The following is a 19,088-nucleotide window of genomic DNA, read 5'->3' as shown; positions in this document are numbered from 1 at the left end:
AATTCCCCAACGCTACTCTATTATCAACTATACTGCACCAGCGCAGATATGGCTGAAAAGGAGAAGATCTCTAATAATATACATTTCTTCACCAACCCGATGTCCTTCAGGAATTAATACAGAAACAAAGAGATGCTTTGGTCAAAGAAACAGGCAGTTATGGATGAGGACTTCAGGAAACATATATGGTTGTAAAGGAGAAGAACTGAACTGGGAGTGGGAGAGGAACATTTCCGCAAAGGGGAAAACATTTTTGTCATGTTTTTATAGGCTCCTATGGGACAAGTCTGTCAGAGTGTCTGTCCATGGTTAGTCTTGCAAGCAAATTCCTGAATATTTTCCCCATATTGTTATTCACATTTTGTGAATTCAGATCTACTGTCCTCTTTGTTTGGGCAGAGTGATGTCAGCAACATGACTCGAGAGATAAACAGGGAGGTCCTGTCCACACCATCTTGTTTTGTTTAGTTTTTTTGTTGCTCTGTCATGTTTGAGGCAATATTAAAGCGAGCAGGAGATATTTTAGTTGTGTCCGGGCAAATATATTTCTGTCATTCCTGTGATCACAGTTTGTACTTGAAACAGGAAATATGGATGACCAGAACACGTCAATCTGTCGTAAGCTGTCCATCCAGCTTTGGAAATGTAGCAGATTTAGGCTTACAAGTGCGAGATCAGAGTAAGGCAAGCAGAGAAGTATGTAGCCTACCCCAACAAACAAGGTAAATAGTCATGTAATTAGAGTCCAAAGAGAACAATATCATCATCAGAAAAACTAGCGTATCGGGAGGGTAACAAAAGTGACAAGAAGAGATTGAAGGAGAGATAAGTGCTAGTGGTGGAGTCTGAAGAGGTGAGTCTGAAGAGGTGAGTTTTCAGACTGCGGCGGAAAATTGTTCAGTTCTGACTGAAAGGGGGAGTTTATTCCACAGCTTGTGAGCTAGGAGGGTTAAGAGTCTAGGATGTGCGAAGCGTTGGCCATGGTGTTTTAGGGAAGGCTTGAATAGCCTTTCTGTGTTAGCTGTGCGAAGTGAGCGGGTTGATTGGTTGAATACTTTATTAGGCAGAAATGTAGTCTAAAAGGAACTTTTTATCAGCGAAAAAAGTCCTTGTGGTCTTGTTTCCATTCAGTTTAAAAAGTAGGTGGCTTGCGCACATCCAGTTCCTCGCTGGTGCTGGACAAAAGGTAGATACATACAGAGGAGGAGGAGTCCGCATACAGTCTTTGCTCCAACAGTGTTTATTTTTGTTAAAACACCAACATTATTCAGGACACGTTTCGGCCATGAGCGGCCTTCATCAGGTGACTGTCACCTGATGAAGGCCCCAATCCAACCCATTGATGCTGAGTGCCTAGCAGGGAGGCATTGGGTCCCATTTTTACAGTCTTTGGTATGACCCGGCCAGGGATCGAAACCCGACCTCCCAGTTTCAGGGCGGACAGTCTAACCACAAGGCCACTGACTGCTGGTCTATACAGAATGCATGATAACATAACTAACAAAAACAACCGCATTATATGTTTCATGTGCTGGACTACCTATCTCAAGCAAAGATGTGGTGGAAAGTAACTACAGTAAAGTACTGTAGTACACATTTGAGATACTTGAATTTTCTTCTACATTGTACTTTTACTCTACTACATTTTGGAAGTAAAAATGTAGTTTTACTTCAGTACACACTGGGTGAAAAAATGGGTTGCAAAAAGATTAAAGAATAAAGTGTGAGTCGCATATGCTGTCCAAAACTAACTGAGATTTAAAGGAAAGCTGAGCAGGTGTAAGTGGGGCATGTTTTTCTTTTCTTTTTTAACAGGGTAACCACTGCAGATGTTCTGTTAATTTTGACCCATGACACCTTCATGAGGCTCGGGGGGTAAATTCTGGCATCCCTGAACCACCCCCACTGCACCTGCTCTCAACCCTAATTAGACCTCATTATAAATACTCAAGTTACTGGACATGAGTAGAGTTTCTGATGATCTCGGCTCTCTTCATAATTCCCCCTCATAAAATTGCCCTCCAGATGGACAGCATATTCCACAATACGCTTCCCCTTCGCTCGCCCAATCCTCCATCGCTTCCTCACCGTCTCTTCTGTCTGTTTAACCCTCGACTTTCTGCTTCACATCTCCCGCCCGCCTTCTTCGTTCACTACCATCTAGTAACCTCCCTGGAGGTCAGAGAGACAGATGTGCAGCCCACTTCTCTCTCTCTCTCTAACACACACACACACACACTCACACACACACGCACGCCCACACACACACACACACACACACACACACACACACACACACACACACACACGCACGCCCACACACAGTATGATCACGTATGCATACTGTGCACAGATGACACATTTCTAACCCCAGGTCTCCAAGGGGTCTGCAGCTTTAGTGGCAAATTGCAATTGAGAAACAACTGACAGCTACATAATACACATAATTCTCAGAGGTGTGTTCACTGGTGGGGCTGTCCAAGGACTTTGTTTTTTCTATCATGACAACTCTCAGACCAAAAGGTAGTCACAAGAGGAAAACCGTCCAAAATTGGGACAGCTAGCCAATCCCCATTTTGATCTCTCTGTGTGTGTGTGTGTGTGTGTGTGTGTGTGTGTGTGTGTGTGTGTGTGTGTGTGTGTGTGTGTGTGTGTGTGTGTGTGTGTGTGTGTGTGTGTGTGTGTGTGTGAGAAAAGAGCCAAGTAGCAATTTTCTTTATCATGAATTTATTACAACTCTGTGCAATAGACAACACACACAACACACAGTTTAGGAAAACCATAGGATGCACAGTCACTACTGTGCAATAGAAAAAGAAAACTGTTGAAATGTTCAAAGATGCTTGTTCCAAATCATTACCATTGTCATCACAATGACCAGAAAGAAAACGTGCATTAAATTCCCATACAATCGTACAGGTACAATGCGTTTTGATGTGAACAACACACCTGAGGTGATGCTTCATAAAAGGCAGCAAAGCAATTTGAAAAACTAAAACAAAAAAATGGACTCCAGCTAGAATCCTCCCTGGTCACCCTGAACTTAAAACCAGTTTTAAAAGGCCGCTTTGTACGAGGAACAGATATCGTCGCTGTCGGGCAGAAACCTCATATCTCCATATTTTAACTTTTTGTGTTTTTTCATAAAATGAATACCCTGCCTACGTGATCATAATCATATTACAGCGTCACACAAAAGTATCAAAAGTTGCAGATCCACCCGCGTTTTGAGCTTGTCGAACTGCTAGTTTTGTTATTTTTTAATTTGATTGCTTAACCCATTTAGACCTGACGTCGAAATAAAACAAAATATTCTGAAAGAATATATATTCAAAGATTTGTGCCGCATTTCCACGATTTTTCAAAAAATAGCAGACCTACAAGCTCGTAGCGTGCCACTCGGTGGCACGCTATGAGCTTGTAGATCTGCTATTTTTCAATAGCTAAAGTATAACATAATGCTTAGTTAAAACACCAAAAGGGGTTCTCGCCCAGAATGGGTTAAAAGTAACAGTTTTGGTCATATTAGTTTTCTACCCGTCAGACTGCGAGTTTGAATCCGCCCGCCATCTTGTCTCAGTGCGTCTCTCCTCTAGTCTCTACCACTGGGTTCTTGTTTGTCTACACAACCCTATCTAATATCTAGCATAGAAATGACAAAAAGAAATACATCTGAAAAAAAGAAAGCCAAAAGGAGAAATGAAAATTGTCTGTTTAATGAAATCCCAGTAATGTCAATTTAATTTTTGGTTTTTCTGTTTAGGACCGCAAAACAATTCAAGTCAAACAATATAAACTAACATACAGTAGCTAGCTTGCTTTTCTCTTGTTAACAGCATCAAGAACTAAAACAATATTAGGCTATTTGGCGCTTCAAGTTTTCCCTCTTTTTACCTCCTATGATGATTTCCTGTTTTTGGCTATATAGAAGTGTATATTCGTACTTCTCTAAATGCTTTGATGAATTGAAAATGGTGGGCCCTATTGTAAAGTTATATACAGTTTTTGTATTGAGTTGTACTTGAAATGTACTGTAATTCTGCAAACTGTCAATAAATACTTCAGTCAATCAATCAAAAGTGTGTGTATACAGTATACAGTACATATATGGCACTAAAACAGCTACACAGTAGCACCTTAAATTGTGTTTACCACAATCAATCACATCCTTTCCCTGCATATTTAAGTTAAATTGTGTTTACCACAATCAATCACATCCTTTCCCTGCATATTTAAGTTTTGGATGGACAACTTACAGTAAGTCTTTTTCTGACTGAGAAGATACTAGCTAAAGATACAAGGAAAAGGCATTCCATAGTAAAACATGTGCGGGCAATCAGATAAACACTCTAAAACTAGTATTGCAGAATCATCATCAACTCACACCTCATTCTCAGTGAGTAAGTGCATTTTTAAATGTGCCAGGCCCATATTCATACCGACAGATCTTTTTTTCTTTTACACTTTTCACTCACATTCAATCACAATGTTGCCCATAATATGACATAAATATCATAAACAATTATCTTTGACAATCAAATAAATAGCCAATCACATTGTTGCCCAGATATAGCCCAATAAAGACATAATAGCAAATATCCACAACAAAGCAGTAAGCCTTGAAAAAAAAAAAAGATCCCTATGCAGGTTTCAAGTCATCTGACTTGGTCACTGGCTGATTTACTGGCTTTAGAGGCTATTGACATACTGACCACTTTTTAGTGCCCAATACTGGCCTGTTATTATCTGCATCAAGCTTAAGTCGGCCTCTGCTTCCCTTCTATTGTTTGGCGGAGCCCTAGAGTGACATTGATGTGTGCTGATTTTCAAAGTAGTAAGGTCAGGTCCCTGCTTTGGGTCAAGAGTGCTGACAGAGATACCTTTCCATATAGGAAATGTAGGACAAAACAGTGCCTAGCACTTCTTTTACAGGTCTCCAGTAGATACATGGCCTTACAGCCTAATAAGCTGACTGACTGATTAACCCTCAGCATTCTTAGAAGAAACCATACATCTACAGTAACCGATTAATTTAATAGCCGACTGACCAAATACTAGTTCGACTAGTTTTTGTTTTTACTGGCATAGAACACAATGACACAATTATGTCAATTTGCATAGCCCTAAAATGAGTTGTCCTGTTGGAGAATTAAGAGTATTTCAATAAATGTACACAGGGTAGGGTAATTCTGCATAAAACAGTACATGTGACCACATGGAGTCTTTAACATGAATTAGAAATGATGGAAATTGTACACACCAACATAATGCAAATGGAGTGTAAATACAATACAACCTGCTCTGTCAATCTGATGACATAGAGGGCATTAGGAAGGCAAGACGAATCTGTGAAGCCATGAAACCCATGTTGACAGCTGCTGTTGCTAGACACCAGTGGAAACCTATACATTTTTCATAATTTAAGTGTCACAAGGGTACAGAGGACAGACAAATTGCCATAGGGAGAGGAGGGCACCAGTTATTCGGTTATATGTGTAACTGGTATGGGATACATTTACTGTATGCCTCATTTTCAAAGGTTTTGTCTCATAAGGCACTTTTCCGCTGCATGCCAAAAGGTGACATGAAAACATAGCAGAATAGTGATTGGTAAGAGATAATCGTCACAAGTGGCGGTACTGTACGTGTTTGCATCAAGATGGAAAAACGTATACATTAGCCGTTGTGTGACCCAACATTATCATAAAAATATAAACTTTTTTTCCCTTCATATTAAAGTAGAGAATTAGAGCTATAAAATGAGGTATTGCCCATTTAGATCGACCCATATCACCTGTCATCAGAAACTGATTTTGTTGGACTGTGCAGGTGAAAAGGATCGTTTCCAAACAGTGTTAGTATTAGCACACAGAGGGTTCTCTGCCAATATGATTGATGGGGTCTGATCTGGTAGTGGAAAATTAAGTAAATTGAGCAGAGTCAAGTCGAGCTGGTGGTGAAGAATTTCAACATACTACATGACATTGAGGTTGCACACATACAGTACACTACAGTAAACTGCTGTGCCATACACTACATATTTGGTTGTTTAAAATAATCTGGCTTTTGTTCTAATGCCACCATAGAAAAGACAAATGTATGCAAAATTGAGGGCACATAACCCTGTTGACGGTTGTTAGGGGAGGATGTCGGTGCACCAACTGCTAAATATTTCAATAAGTCCAGTGTTTCCTCTACATGCGTTCAGCAGTGGCGGGCTGGAAGACTGCCACCAGTGCTGCAGAAAACATAACAAATCTGATACAGTATCTGAAAATGCACTCCCTGCTAAACTCAACCCAATGCAACCATGCACTACGTGTTGGTGCCATGGTAGTGTGTAATGTTCCTGTCTGACTGTAGTGAAATAGGGACAATCGACCATATCCACACAGCATTTTCATCATACTATGGGAGTGGGAAAACGGTTTGGCCAACGGTTTGTTTTACGAGTCACAATGTGCAAGTGACTAAATTGATGGAATTGTCTGAATCTAGCTATGCCAGTGGTCCACAGTCAAAATGGCTATCCTCTATTTTCCTCCCCGTCTGTCTTACATTGTTATCCTTTCTCCCCCAAACTGAAAGCTTTCAGCGGGATAGCCCTGCTCCTGAATAATTTGTGTTCCGGTGTAGTCGTGCTGGCTATGGGTACTGTAGGTACGTAGTGTTCTCAGGCTGAACCTGCACACCTAGAAACCTGTCGAGAAAGGATGCACATCAAATAGAACTAAAGTAGTTAAAGAAAAACTAGTACTAGTACCTAGTCATAAACCTAAAACTCAAAATGCAAGTTTATTATGGCATCTGTATGATGGTCCATGTATGTCAAGTTACACATGCATGCACGCAGTGCGCACACGGCCATTATCAGAACCATGTCAGTTGCATTAACCTGAATGTGGAACGCATGTCTGTCAGACAGGCGTTTTTTTCGGTCTGATGCATGCATGCGTGCGCGCACACACACACACCCTCACACACACCCCGAGGCTGAGTAGTGGTCTCCATATGTTCGGTCTGGATAAGTGACAACAACCTGTTTGCCACAAGTCTCAACCCCCCCCCCCCTCCTCGCTTATCTCCTCTTCCCTCTCCTTTCTTCTCATCAATGACAGGAACTTCAAGCTTTTGTGTATGTAAATATTTATGTATCAGAGAAACGTGTGTGTGTGTGTGTGTGTGTGTGTGTGTGTGTGTGTGTGTGTGTGTGTGTGTGTGTGTGTGTGTGTGTGTGTGTGTGTGTGTGTGTGTGTGTGTGTGTGTGTGTGTGTGTGTGTGTGTGTGTGTGTGTGTGTGTGTGTGTGTGTGTGTGTGTGATTCCGTTTACATCCAAGCTCCCGTCAGAACAGTTGCAGCAATGCCTCCGGGCCCCAGTCCATGGCGGTTTGAGCCACGGCAAACACGGCTGCCCCGAGGGTAGCCGACAACCCCCACACTGCCATCTTCACCATTCGCCTTCCTTGTCCCCACATGGGGCCCACGTCCCTCTGTAAAGCTGGCTGCAGGCCTGGGCGTCCCGAGGCTATAGGAGCAGAAAGCAAGGAGGGGTCAACGATATATATGTATAACGATAAACGACACATTATTACGTTATTATGGAGCAGAAAACATTATCTGAATGCAGTGTGCTGCCCACAGCATGCAAATGGAGGCTCCTTGTAATAGTTAGTATAAACTTACATACAGTACACCTTAATTGGTCTCCGTTAATTATTATGTTTAAGTTTTTTGATAATTAGTGTAATTCCCGAGTGAAAACAATAATAATAACAGTCCGTTGGAAGCACCTTCCGAAACTAGGGCTCCTTAACCACCGTTGTAAATATTTCTTACATACACAAAAGCTAGAAGTTCCTCCCTTGACTCCTTCAAAACTGCTCTCAAAGGGCACCTACTACAATTCTAAACTGACCCCGTAAAAAAAAACAGAGTTCCCTCCCCCCACCCCTTTTCCCCCCATACTGTACTTTTTTCTTCCCTTTTTTACTTGATTTCCTGTTTTTTCATAGAAGTGTATATTTGTACGTCTTTAAATGCTCTGATGAATTGAAAATGGTGGACCCTGTTGTAAACAAGTCTTAGTGCTTTATCATGGTTTCATCTACAAAGTAGCAGTTTTTGTATTGACTTGTGCTTTCGTTTGAAATGTACCCAGTCTAAAAATTTCAATCAATCAATCAATGGCGCACTTGATCAGAAATGAGAATATTCTGGGCTACATTTAAAATAAGATTTTATAGTATAGAAATTGGGCAACTACAGTCACACTTCAAAACAACATTGTATAGCGTGGCTTTAGCGAGGACTCCAGTTATATTGATATTACCGCGCCTGGTGCTTTGGGCCTCCCTTTGCCGTCGGAGAACAGAGTCTGGTCTCTGGTGGAGAGTGGAGAGCTGGAACGACTGGAAGGTGCTGATGCATAGACTGGAGAGAGCACAGGTATTATTAATTACAGAACTAAAATGTTTTGTCAATTTTACTTTTCGTTATTTTGTTCATTTTAGTTAACTGGAAAAATATATAAATGAGGCTTTACAAAAATAAATTGAGTATTATTAACTAAAACCAACTAAATAAGCTGATCTACAACGCACCACAATGGGACATAGCCTATTTTAGCTACTTTATTTTTTTACCTACAACAAATTCCCCATATTACACAAAACCTAACACTAAAACGAATTAAAATTAACAATTAAACTAAACTTCCAAACACTAACTGATTTTATTTTAAATAAAGTAAAAACTATAATAACCTTGTTGGATGCTGTACATATAGTGGCTAAACTCATTTTTGATGCTCTATTAACTCATTTTGCTGGGGACCCCCTGGCTGGAACCCCCTAAACTAAAGGATCCTTGGAGTCCCCGGACCCCACTTTGAGAAGCACCGGTATAGACAGTGAGACTGAAGGGTGAGAGAGAGAGAGAGTGATGGTGCCTGGTGGAGGGTGGAGAGCGAGACGGGGCGCTAACAGCGAGTTAACAGACATTTGAGAGGAGAGAGAGAACGAGAGAGAGAGAGAACTGCTGACTCAGCAGTTCCTTTGTACAGGAAGTCTAGATTGATGCATTATGGGACGCTGGTATTCGTTTGTCAGTCAAGGCCTCCTGTCAGTGATGTCACATCCTGCCCTGAGCAATGACTTTGGATCACACAGAAGGAAGGACACTGAGCGAGACAGAACAATAAGAAAACCTGTGAAGATCATGTGTGTACTCTGCGTGTGTGTGTGTGTGTGCGAGTGAGTGAGTGACTGTGTGCGTGCGTGCGTGCATGTGTTAGAGAGAGAGTGTGTGTAAACCTGGTTTTATAGATTCTACAGCACACCCCCATGGTCAGTAGGTAAATTACGTTAAACTAGAAAAGTTATATTTTAAAGTAATAATTTACTTTACAATATTGCTGTCTGTGTGGAGTAATGTATTACTTATTACTAAGTTATTACATTACATTTTGCGCTACTTTCACAAATTGACCTGACGATGGTCTGGGGACCGAAATGTCACATTACTTTCTCTAAAATAGCCTCAAAAGAATGACTAGGCATTCTAAAAAAGGAAGTAGATAAGTGAGTGTTGCCTGCAGCACTAAACGGATAACATTTCTCTCTCAGTCTCTCATCACATCAGCTGCAAAATTGTTGATACATCCCTTCAATTTTTTTTATAAAGTTGAAAAGAGATTTGTTGGGAATTGAGATTCTTAGCCTGCTGGCAGCATGCACAATAAATATGACATTGAACATTGAACTGTGCAATAACATTTTTAATGTTCTAAATCTGTTAAATCATGATTCGCAGTCAAGTCTAGCATCATTAAAGCAAGTGCCCCGTTAGTTGACAAGTTAAGCAGTTCATACTGCAGGTGTTATTCCTCACCCAGACTGCAGCGCTGCCTGCCTGGCGAGTAAGGAGGGAGGGTATTGGTCAAACAGAGCCTTGGATCGACCAATCAGGAGTTCGTATGGAAGATCCTGAGGGATGCGAGAGAGAAGATGGTGGACCATGGCCATGTCACACTCTGTCTGTTTCACCTCTTTTTCCCTGTACAGGACGATCTGTGTTGAGGAGTAGGAAAGGAAAGGGCATGAAAGGAGGAGTGGAGAGGAAGATTTTACAGAAGTGAAGGAAAGTAAAACATATTAGGCCGCCCTACCCCCATGATGTGTGTTGTAATGAAACATGGAGGAAATATGAAGTAAGATTCGACTGCCTCTTCACCAGTGACAGCTAAGCAGCCCCAACAACAGGCAGATGAAGAGTTAACCCACACGCTGTGTGAAGTGTCAACCTTGAAGGAGACATGAACTACATTCTTCTCCTTTGGTGTTTCACACACATCAAAGAGAACGCTGCCTCTGCCCAGCCCCTCGCACGCACGTGCATGCACACACGTGCATGCACATATGGACACAAATACTGTACACACAAAACAAAGGGATGCGCAAACACATGCACGCACAATCGCACGCGCACATACACTCGAGTCTCCAGCTGTGAAATTGCCAACACAGTCGTGTCAGAGAGGCGAGGAGAAGGAGACCAATCCAGGAAAGAGAAATAAAAACCCAAACCGCCTTTAATTCCTTTCCCTGCTTTTCTCTAGCGCTAACCTCCTCTCTCTCTCTATTATGTTCTTCTCTTTATTTTCACTGACCTTCCCTTTCTTCATTCCTTCCCTATCCCCCTTTTCCCTCTCTTCGTTAGAACCGATCTAATTAACCCTGTGACCTCACAATGCTCTGCCTTACTGTGTGTACATGTAAGTGTGTGTGTGTGTGTGTGTGTGTGTGTGTGTGTGTGTGTGTGTGTGTGTGTACACTGTGAGCATGTTATTGTGCATACTGTACAAACTCATCTGGGACAACTCGTCCCAGACACTTCTCCCTTCTGGCTCCCAAACTCTGGAATGAACTCCCCATTGCAATCAGAACTGCAGGTTCACTCCCAATCTACCTGAAAACTCACCTCTTCAGACTCCACCTTAGCCCGTAGCACTTGCCCTAGCCTCACGGCAGGCCTCGCAGGCGTATGCAAAGGCTAAAATATGTAATTTAGATAGCATATTTTGTAGACATAGCATTGTAGTGTATATATATATATAATTTTATGTTAGACAGATGTGAGGTTCTTAGTTTACTTTTGATCCTATATGACTTTCTATGTATTTGATATTACCTTTTGTTGTTCTTGCTTACTGTAAATCGCCCTGGATTAAGAGCGTTTGCTAAATGCCTAAATTGTACCGGTAATTGTAAATTGTATGTGCATGATTGTCCCCTAAGGGCATGCGTGTGCATGTGCAGTACATACATGCAGTACATACACTCATACAGTACATCCTCAATTACTAAGAAAATAAACCATCTCGTTTAGCCTGTTTCCTTAGTATGGCCTAATACTTACAACGTAGATAACAGATTTTGAAAATCAGTTTCTTTCAGTGAGCCCCAGAGCCGTACAACAAAGCCCAATGCCTCTCCTTGTTTCCCTAACGGCCCTTCTCTCTTTCAATTAGATGTTGTTATCCAGAGCGGCTTAAAAAGTGCAAGATCAGAGCAAACAGCATGAACCCTAATCAACAAATGACAGGGTGAAGTAAATAGAGTGCTATAGAGTAACTGCAGGATAGGTAGTTACCGGTATTTTCTAATGTTTGTAGGACCTGTAGCTTAGCAGGTCAATTTATAATATAGCATCTGTCTAAATAAGATATTTGGCATCTGCAAACAACATACAGTACATGTATCTAATAACATGTGAACAATTAACCAACTTAGGTTAGCACTTTCTGTCCCCTCTCCCAAACAAAACCTAAATGTGTTATTCTATTATTTACTGAAACAACTGGATTTTGTGTCAATTGATTAACAATTTCAACCTTTCATCCTAATGTATAGATTTAGACACACACACACACACACACACACACACACACACACACACACACACACACACACACACACACACACACACACACACACACACACACACACACACACACACACACACACACACACACACACACACACACACACACACACACACACACACACACAGGCCCTACCGTGGCGGCGAGGTAGATGGGCATGATGGGATGTGAAGCTAGGAAGAAGTCGTAGAGTCTGAGCGTGTGTCTGAACTCTGTTAAGACATGGCCGTACCATGTGATCAGCCAGGACAGGGCGAAGATAGTTCCCACCTCCGCTCTAAAATAAAGTTACACATAGAATTAACTTCAGCTCCTAATTCATCATCACTATAACCAACCAGCTCAGTAGCTCAGTTATCAATAGGCATTAAGGCAACGTGTACAGTTGTACACATTACATTTGTATTCTTATTTCTTACCGTCTTGAACTGGGAAGCAATTTTTGCCCATCCTAACACTAACCTTAACACACCTAAGCCTAAAATGTGTCAGAATCACACTATCCGTAAAACAAACCCCTAAACCCTCAAATAACCTGAATCTTTTCATCCCAACTCTAAAAATCTTTCTTATCTATAAAACATTACTGCCTCATGGGGAGCCGACACACATGCGGATATAAGAACTTTGACGCCATCTGGTGGTCAGCAATAACAACTTTTCACATAACAGTTAATTTGGATGTCTTGGATCCACACGTTTCTGTACCTGACCATGAAGTGGTGCAGTTCTGTGTCCACCCGTTCCAATATAGGCATCAGGTAGTTTAGAATGTGTTTAGTACTGTCCATAGTAGGATCCATGAAATCTCTAGAGAGGCAGTGAGAAAGAGGCAGACAGCATGAGTGAGACTAATGTTTGATATGCCACTCATGTTTGAGACTAAAACTTGTTTGCTGAAAATAGCTGATCTACAAGCTCTCTACGCATCGCACCACAGTATGTTGTGAGCTTGTAGATCTGCTCATTACACCTGCACGCCGCATGCGACACCGCCGTGTTTGAAATGTCAATAAAACTAAAGCGGCATGGACAACATGATATTCTGCACAGAGAACAATACTCCAAACGCCAAACCTGAGGTGGTGATTGGACAGCGTGTGCAACATGGCAACGGCCGGCCTGATCCCAACCACCAATAGGATGGTGACGCCGACATCGTGGTAGCCTTGGTAGTAGTGGAGCTGAGAGTTGTTCTTTAAGACCTCCAGCATGAGGTCAATGAGCTGCTCCTGGAGCACTGCCCTCTCTGTTGCTGGCATGCCTTGGGAAGAGAGACACAGCTTTAAACAATCAGAAGCAAGAGTGTAGTCAGACAGCAAGCAACAAACTAAAATGACTGTTTTTTCAGACACTGGTGCCAACTGTATATCTCTGTGGTCAGATAGAGACAGAACATATATCTGATCATTTGCTCTGTCAGTTCTCGATATTCACATTACAAGATAATCAGTAATAATGTGAATACTGTACATTTTTACACCTTAGCAGATGTCTGCATTTTAAGGCCTGCCCTGAACACAACAAGGTGTGGTCGGAGCAATTGGGTGGTTGAGAAGCGACTGTACCCAATACATGGTCATACTTTGTGCTGTGTGTCCTGTACCTGGTGGTAGCCAGGCATTAGCGGGACCCGATCACCAGATTCAGTATGTTGAATCTGCATCTGGGGTTAATTGGGAAGGGAAAGCATTTCCTAGATATGTGCGAACCAGAACAATGACGACAGCAAGCAGAGAAAGATAAAGTGAGTCTCGCAGTGAGTCTTGCACTCTACAAAAACTCATTCATGGCAAAAGAATACAACGATTGACACATTTAATTGTAATGGTTGATATTGATCCCGTAGTGAGCGGTGTGCCGTATAATCACCTGGGTTGAATGTGACACACCAGAAACTAAAACCTACAGACTGGTCTAGTGGCAGTGGGGAAGGACTCGGTTGCCTTTTTTGCAGGTTTTCCCACGTTAAAAACATCTTCATATACTTTATGTAAAGGGGGGTATAAATACAATATATGTAAGACAATATTCTTCAGCTGGAAGAATATTACCAGATATTTCATAACTCCAAAAATTACAGCAAGAATGCAGTCTAAACAACAATCATGCTGGAGGTTATGTGGAAGTATAAATGTTGACCACGAACACATATTTTGGAATTGTCCTAAAATAAGTAAGTATTGGGACGATGTATGGTCAGAGACAAAGAAGATACTTAGCTATGAGATACCTAAGACTAGTGTTGTGCTGTATCTGGGTGATTTGTCACAGGATAATACACAGAGAGAAGATATTTACCTGGTCAAAGTGTTATTGGCAGCTAGTAAAAAAGCAATTACAAGGCGATGGTACAAACCAGAACCCCCAGCTTGTGAGCAGTGGCTGAGCACAAGTACAAGAGGAACTATTCATTGAAAAATGGGAGAAATGGACTGACTATAAGGATCAACAAAACGACACCAATGTTAATAATGATGGACATTCATAAATGGACTGGAATATGTATATTAATGATGTATCTGAACCCTTGCACTGTAATTGTCATTTTATGTTTTTTATTTATTTTTGTTTTTGTGTCTATCTGCAAAAAGAAAAAAGAAAAAGGGGGGTATAAAATTATTATGGTAAAGAGCCATTATCTACTCTCATGCAGGCACAGAACAGTGCCATCAGCTAACCGTCAGCTGTAGTATGAGCAGTGTTTGGAGCGACATTTACCATGCAGGGTGCGTGCACACTTGTTAGACAGCTTGTTCTGTCTCAGCCCTTTAAAAACTTTTGTTTCGTTTTGTTTTGCTAAATGAGACTTGAAGGCAAGCGCACAGACTCTCAGAGCTGTTTGTTACCTTTAGGGAACCTCTTTGTTGACCTCCTGACATCCATGAGTACCTGGTTATAGTCCTTGTGGTTCTCCCGCACATCTCGAGCTATGGCAAATACATACAGTATTTAAATCATTTATTTGTTTTTTATTAATGATGTAATATTTGTAGGACACCATTCATAGAAAGATATTTTTCAAATGGCACTAGACAATACATAAAAAAACATACCAGGCAGTAAGTAAGAACAACATAATGTAAGCTAAGCTTATATTACTATCCTGTTTTATATGGTAGCTTATTTTACAAACCTGGTTTATATGGTAGATCATATACATTGATGTTGAGCAGTTTGGGCCAGACTCTCCGTCTCAGGTCATCAGCAAGCAATCCTCCCTCACTGGATGCTGCTCTTCTGAGGGCCTCTACGTCCACTGGATCACTAAAAATGAAAATCATATCAGTGTCACTCTTCGTCTTCAAAGTGTCTTTTGTGTTCATTTAACTCTGAAGATTGTACACACTACAGGTCCTTTTGGTTCCATTGGTATTTGGTACACTCTTCAGAGTTAAATTAACACTATTATTTTTTCCTTTCTTTTTATTACTGTGTATCCATACACCTAGTGATTCATTTTCAATGAGAGGCGTGTGTTTATTTTGGACGTGCAGAGAAGTTGAGGTGAGATTACACAAGTGTCTTTTCACAGGCGCGGTCCCGTGACATTTTAGACGGGCGGAGAAGTTGAGGGGCGATAACGCAAGCGTCTTTTCACAGGCGCGGTCCCGTAAAATTGTGTGCTCGTTTTGTGCACACTAAATGAACAGACCTAGAGCAGAAATGTCGCTGATCCAGGCGACAGCGCCTGCGTCACTCGCTCCCTGTCTGAAAGGACCTTTAAACATGGCTATTGCAAAGGCATCTGCACTGAATTTCAATTAGGACTGCTTCCTGAAGATTGTACCCTGACTCCCTGAGACAATGCTGGAGGAGACAGTTGGATAACTCTTGTCCGATAACAATGCACAGTAGCGGGGAAAAAGGCCGTTTCTGCTTTTTCACCAAAAAAAACAGCTCATTAATATTCCTGTTAGCATCAGTGGGTGATGCTAGACAGTAGACACACTAGCTCATTATACCATACCAATTATTTTTAATGAGAGACGAGTTCTAGATGGGGGTAAGCTGTATATCTAAACGCTGAGCTTGAAGTTTGATATTATTGTGGCTGCATTCGAATGGTCTGTGAACAAATCAGGCTCAAGATGGGATCTGTATTACCAGATCATCTGAGCCAAGCATCTGTACGGACTAGATCATCAGAATGTCGGGAGAGTGAATCTGGGATCAATCTGAATGAAACACCTGTCCTGTAGTGAAAACCCAGCTTAAGTATAAATATAGAAAGTAGAAAACATACTGCACTCTGTGAAGAAAGCAATAGATTTGAAGAAGTGACTCAGGACTCAGGTAGAGTCTTGGAACGGGAAGTATCCTGGTTCAATTCCCAACTGGCTTCTTCTCCCTCCTGGCTTTGTGCTGAAGTGTCCTTCAGAAAGACACTTAGCCCCTATAGCTACTCCTGATAAGCAGGCTGGTGTCTGGCATGGTTGCCTCTGCCATCAGTGAATGGGTTAATGTAACAGTCGCTCTGAATAAAGTGATGGGGGTATGACATGGACAACATTAACCTTTAGTTACAGACTAGTATAATGCATTCATCCACAGACTATCTTTGCCATAGTTATATCTAACCATGGCAATAATAATTATAATACTATTAGTTTCAATATTATACCTTCTATAATAATACAGGTATACCATGCATACAGTAACTATGATTTTGTCCACAATATGAGCATTGCTGCCAACCTGTTTAAAGCCTGGTGTATGTCAACCAACTTTCGGTTCTTCCAAGACTCATTTTCTGTGGAGGAAGGAGACGGAGAGTAGAGGTGGATGTAAAGCAGAATTATTAGGAGGAAGAGCACAGGTGAACAAAGAAAAAATGGAAATGGAAGAGTGAGAGGGACAGCAGTAGAGGAGAGATCACCATACGTTATAAATAGAAACTGCTAATCATCTGCACTAAGCAAGCATACACACGTGTAGACCAGTAAGTTATAATATTGGTGGAATGCAGTAGGAACACACACACACACACACACACACACACACACACACACACACACACACACACACACACACACACACACACACACAGTATAATTGCAAAAGACAGAACAAAAATTCTCTGAATGAAAACTTGTCCAGAGACCCTCCTATGGTACACAGACGTATATCATTCAGCTCTGCAGAATTCCTGGCCAACAATTATTATCAATTACATGTGACAGTAAAGGGGTTATTGTCCAGCTGCACTCCTGGTACGAAACCATATTGTGCAGTACATTTATTAATGTAGATCGGAATTAATGAAACAATTGAATATTTAAACAGCTCAAGAATATACGAATCAATTGACTGTCTATACTATAGGTCACTGTATTCAGGTTATTCCTGTATTCTGGAACCATATGGTCATGAAACCAAATTATGGACCCAATGTGACAATGGTCATTTATGTTGTACAGTTTACTGTACACTCATGGAACAAAGATTAAGTTAACACTGATCTGTGTGTAGGCCTGGCAGTATAACTGAAATTGCATGGAATACAATCTCCCATGGGATTGAAAAAGTCCCACGTATTCTTCATTCTTGCTACTTCCAAGTTGGCCGACATTTCGCCACGCGAGCACTTGACTTGAACCTTATTAGTAGGAGACTCAGTTCTTTAAGACCATATCATTTTTATATTTCGCCACGCAGCGCAAAGTAAGATCAGACAATGCTACACGTTTCTGCGAGCAGTGTGAATAATAATAATATTTTGGGTTGCATAATGCCGGTAGATGGATCGGATCATCTGTCGTTTTAACATACTGTCATTCAGACTACAGTGTCAGACCAATCTTACCTCTTGTGACAGGCGGTCCATTGCCATTCTCCTTAACGTTACCTCCTCCTGCGTTTGTCTTCTTTATTTTATGTCTCCTAGGCTTTTTCATCACCGACAAAACTCTCCGTATTCAACCACAGTGTTTACGATCTCGTGCCATAGGAAGAGGCACAACGACAGTAAGGTTTCAAACAGTTAAACAGACAGACACAAGAAACGCAAAGAACAGCTGTCTGGTCTGGTGTGTGTCTGGCAGTGGGACTTTGACAAGCGCAGTCTAGGATGACGAACAGGAGGCAGTCTGCTACTCTGATTGGTTAGAAATGTGACGCTAGCTAAACTCGTACATGCTATTGGTTCTGCTCTATGCGGATCAATCTACCTTGATAGAAGTTTTGTTTCGATGTCCGTGGCCGTGTGTGTGTGTGTGTGTGTGTGTGTGTGTGTGTCTCGGATGTGTCCGTCGGCTTGCTATTATGATGACCCACCCTGGCCACACGGTGTCACTATTTACTCTTTTGATTGTACATGCATTCCATTCTCTATTTCCACTCCTTGGCTTTATGACAAAGAAAACAGTGTACATTGCCAAGCAAATATGAAGCAAACTGTCAAAATTATATAAATATATATTTACCCCACAGTCAAATGTTTATTTTTTTTATATTTTTTTCCGCCTTGGCCTCCTCTTTACTTCAATTAAATTAAATATTATTGGAATATTGGTTAAGGAATGGACATAAACCAATGGGGTGAGTATTTGATTTAAATGCTTTTTGGTGAACTACCCCTTGGTGGTAGCAGCATCAGTGTTCAAATGTCCTAATAGTTATAGTCTTCTGTTTTAAAGCTATCTCATTGTCTCTTTTCCTGCAAGATGTGTGTGTGTGCGTGTGTTTTAATAATTTGTATCCCATGATTTTGCAACCCATTTTTTCCCCACCCAGTCAATTATGTAATGTAATCCAGGGCGCTACACTTCCTCTGCCAACCTGGGGGGGGGGGGGGGGGGGGGCAGCGGACTGCCCCCCTCATGCTTCCTTCTATGCATGAGGAGTCCAAGCTGCTTCTTTTCATCTGACAGGGGGGGTCCCCGGTTGGACATAGCACTTGGAAGGAACATTATTCCAACCAGTTTCTTTCCCCGCCATCAGGCCCCCGTCTGGCCAGGGGGAGGTAGTTTAGAGACCAGGATTTTCTTTGTTCTTTAAATGTTTATTTTATTTTATGGAGGGACAGACAGTAGGCTGACAGGAAATGGGGAGAGAGATGGGGGGAAGACATGCAGCAAGGGCCGTCAGGATCGGGAGTCGAACCCGCGGCACACTGCCAGACTGGATTGCCAGCCAAGGTGCCTGG

General features: G+C 41.6%; 2 protein-coding genes across 2 annotated transcripts in view; one reads left to right on the top strand and one right to left on the bottom strand.

The window, feature by feature from the left end:
• The window catches only part of LOC306938783 (uncharacterized protein), a 235,282-nt gene extending 222,200 nt beyond the window's left edge, over nucleotides 1–13,082 (top strand). The window contains exon 13 of the mRNA XM_079523095.1: nucleotides 13,053–13,082. Coding sequence (XP_079379221.1) covers nucleotides 13,053–13,067 — 15 coding nt within the window. The 3' untranslated portion in view covers nucleotides 13,068–13,082. The remainder of the gene's footprint in view (nucleotides 1–13,052) is intronic.
• Nucleotides 4,778–18,063, bottom strand: LOC306938786 (TBC1 domain family member 20). Its single transcript, XM_079523099.1, has 10 exons — nucleotides 17,748–18,063; nucleotides 16,640–16,694; nucleotides 15,078–15,208; nucleotides 14,791–14,871; nucleotides 13,019–13,205; nucleotides 12,650–12,751; nucleotides 12,077–12,218; nucleotides 9,889–10,067; nucleotides 8,330–8,430; nucleotides 4,778–7,525 (listed from the first exon to the last, which is right to left on the bottom strand). The coding sequence occupies exons 1-10, from the start codon at nucleotides 17,836–17,838 to the stop codon at nucleotides 7,344–7,346; spliced, it is 1,251 nt and encodes a 416-aa protein (XP_079379225.1). The 5' UTR covers nucleotides 17,839–18,063; the 3' UTR covers nucleotides 4,778–7,343.
• Between the last annotated feature and the right edge of the window lie 1,025 nt (nucleotides 18,064–19,088).

The sequence above is a fragment of the Electrona antarctica genome (assembly GCF_951216825.1).
Source record: "Electrona antarctica genome assembly, chromosome: 15".
Lineage (NCBI taxonomy): Eukaryota > Metazoa > Chordata > Actinopteri > Myctophiformes > Myctophidae > Electrona > Electrona antarctica.
The sequence above is the reverse complement of the archived record's forward strand: the minus strand, read 5'-3'. Positions and strand labels throughout refer to the sequence as shown.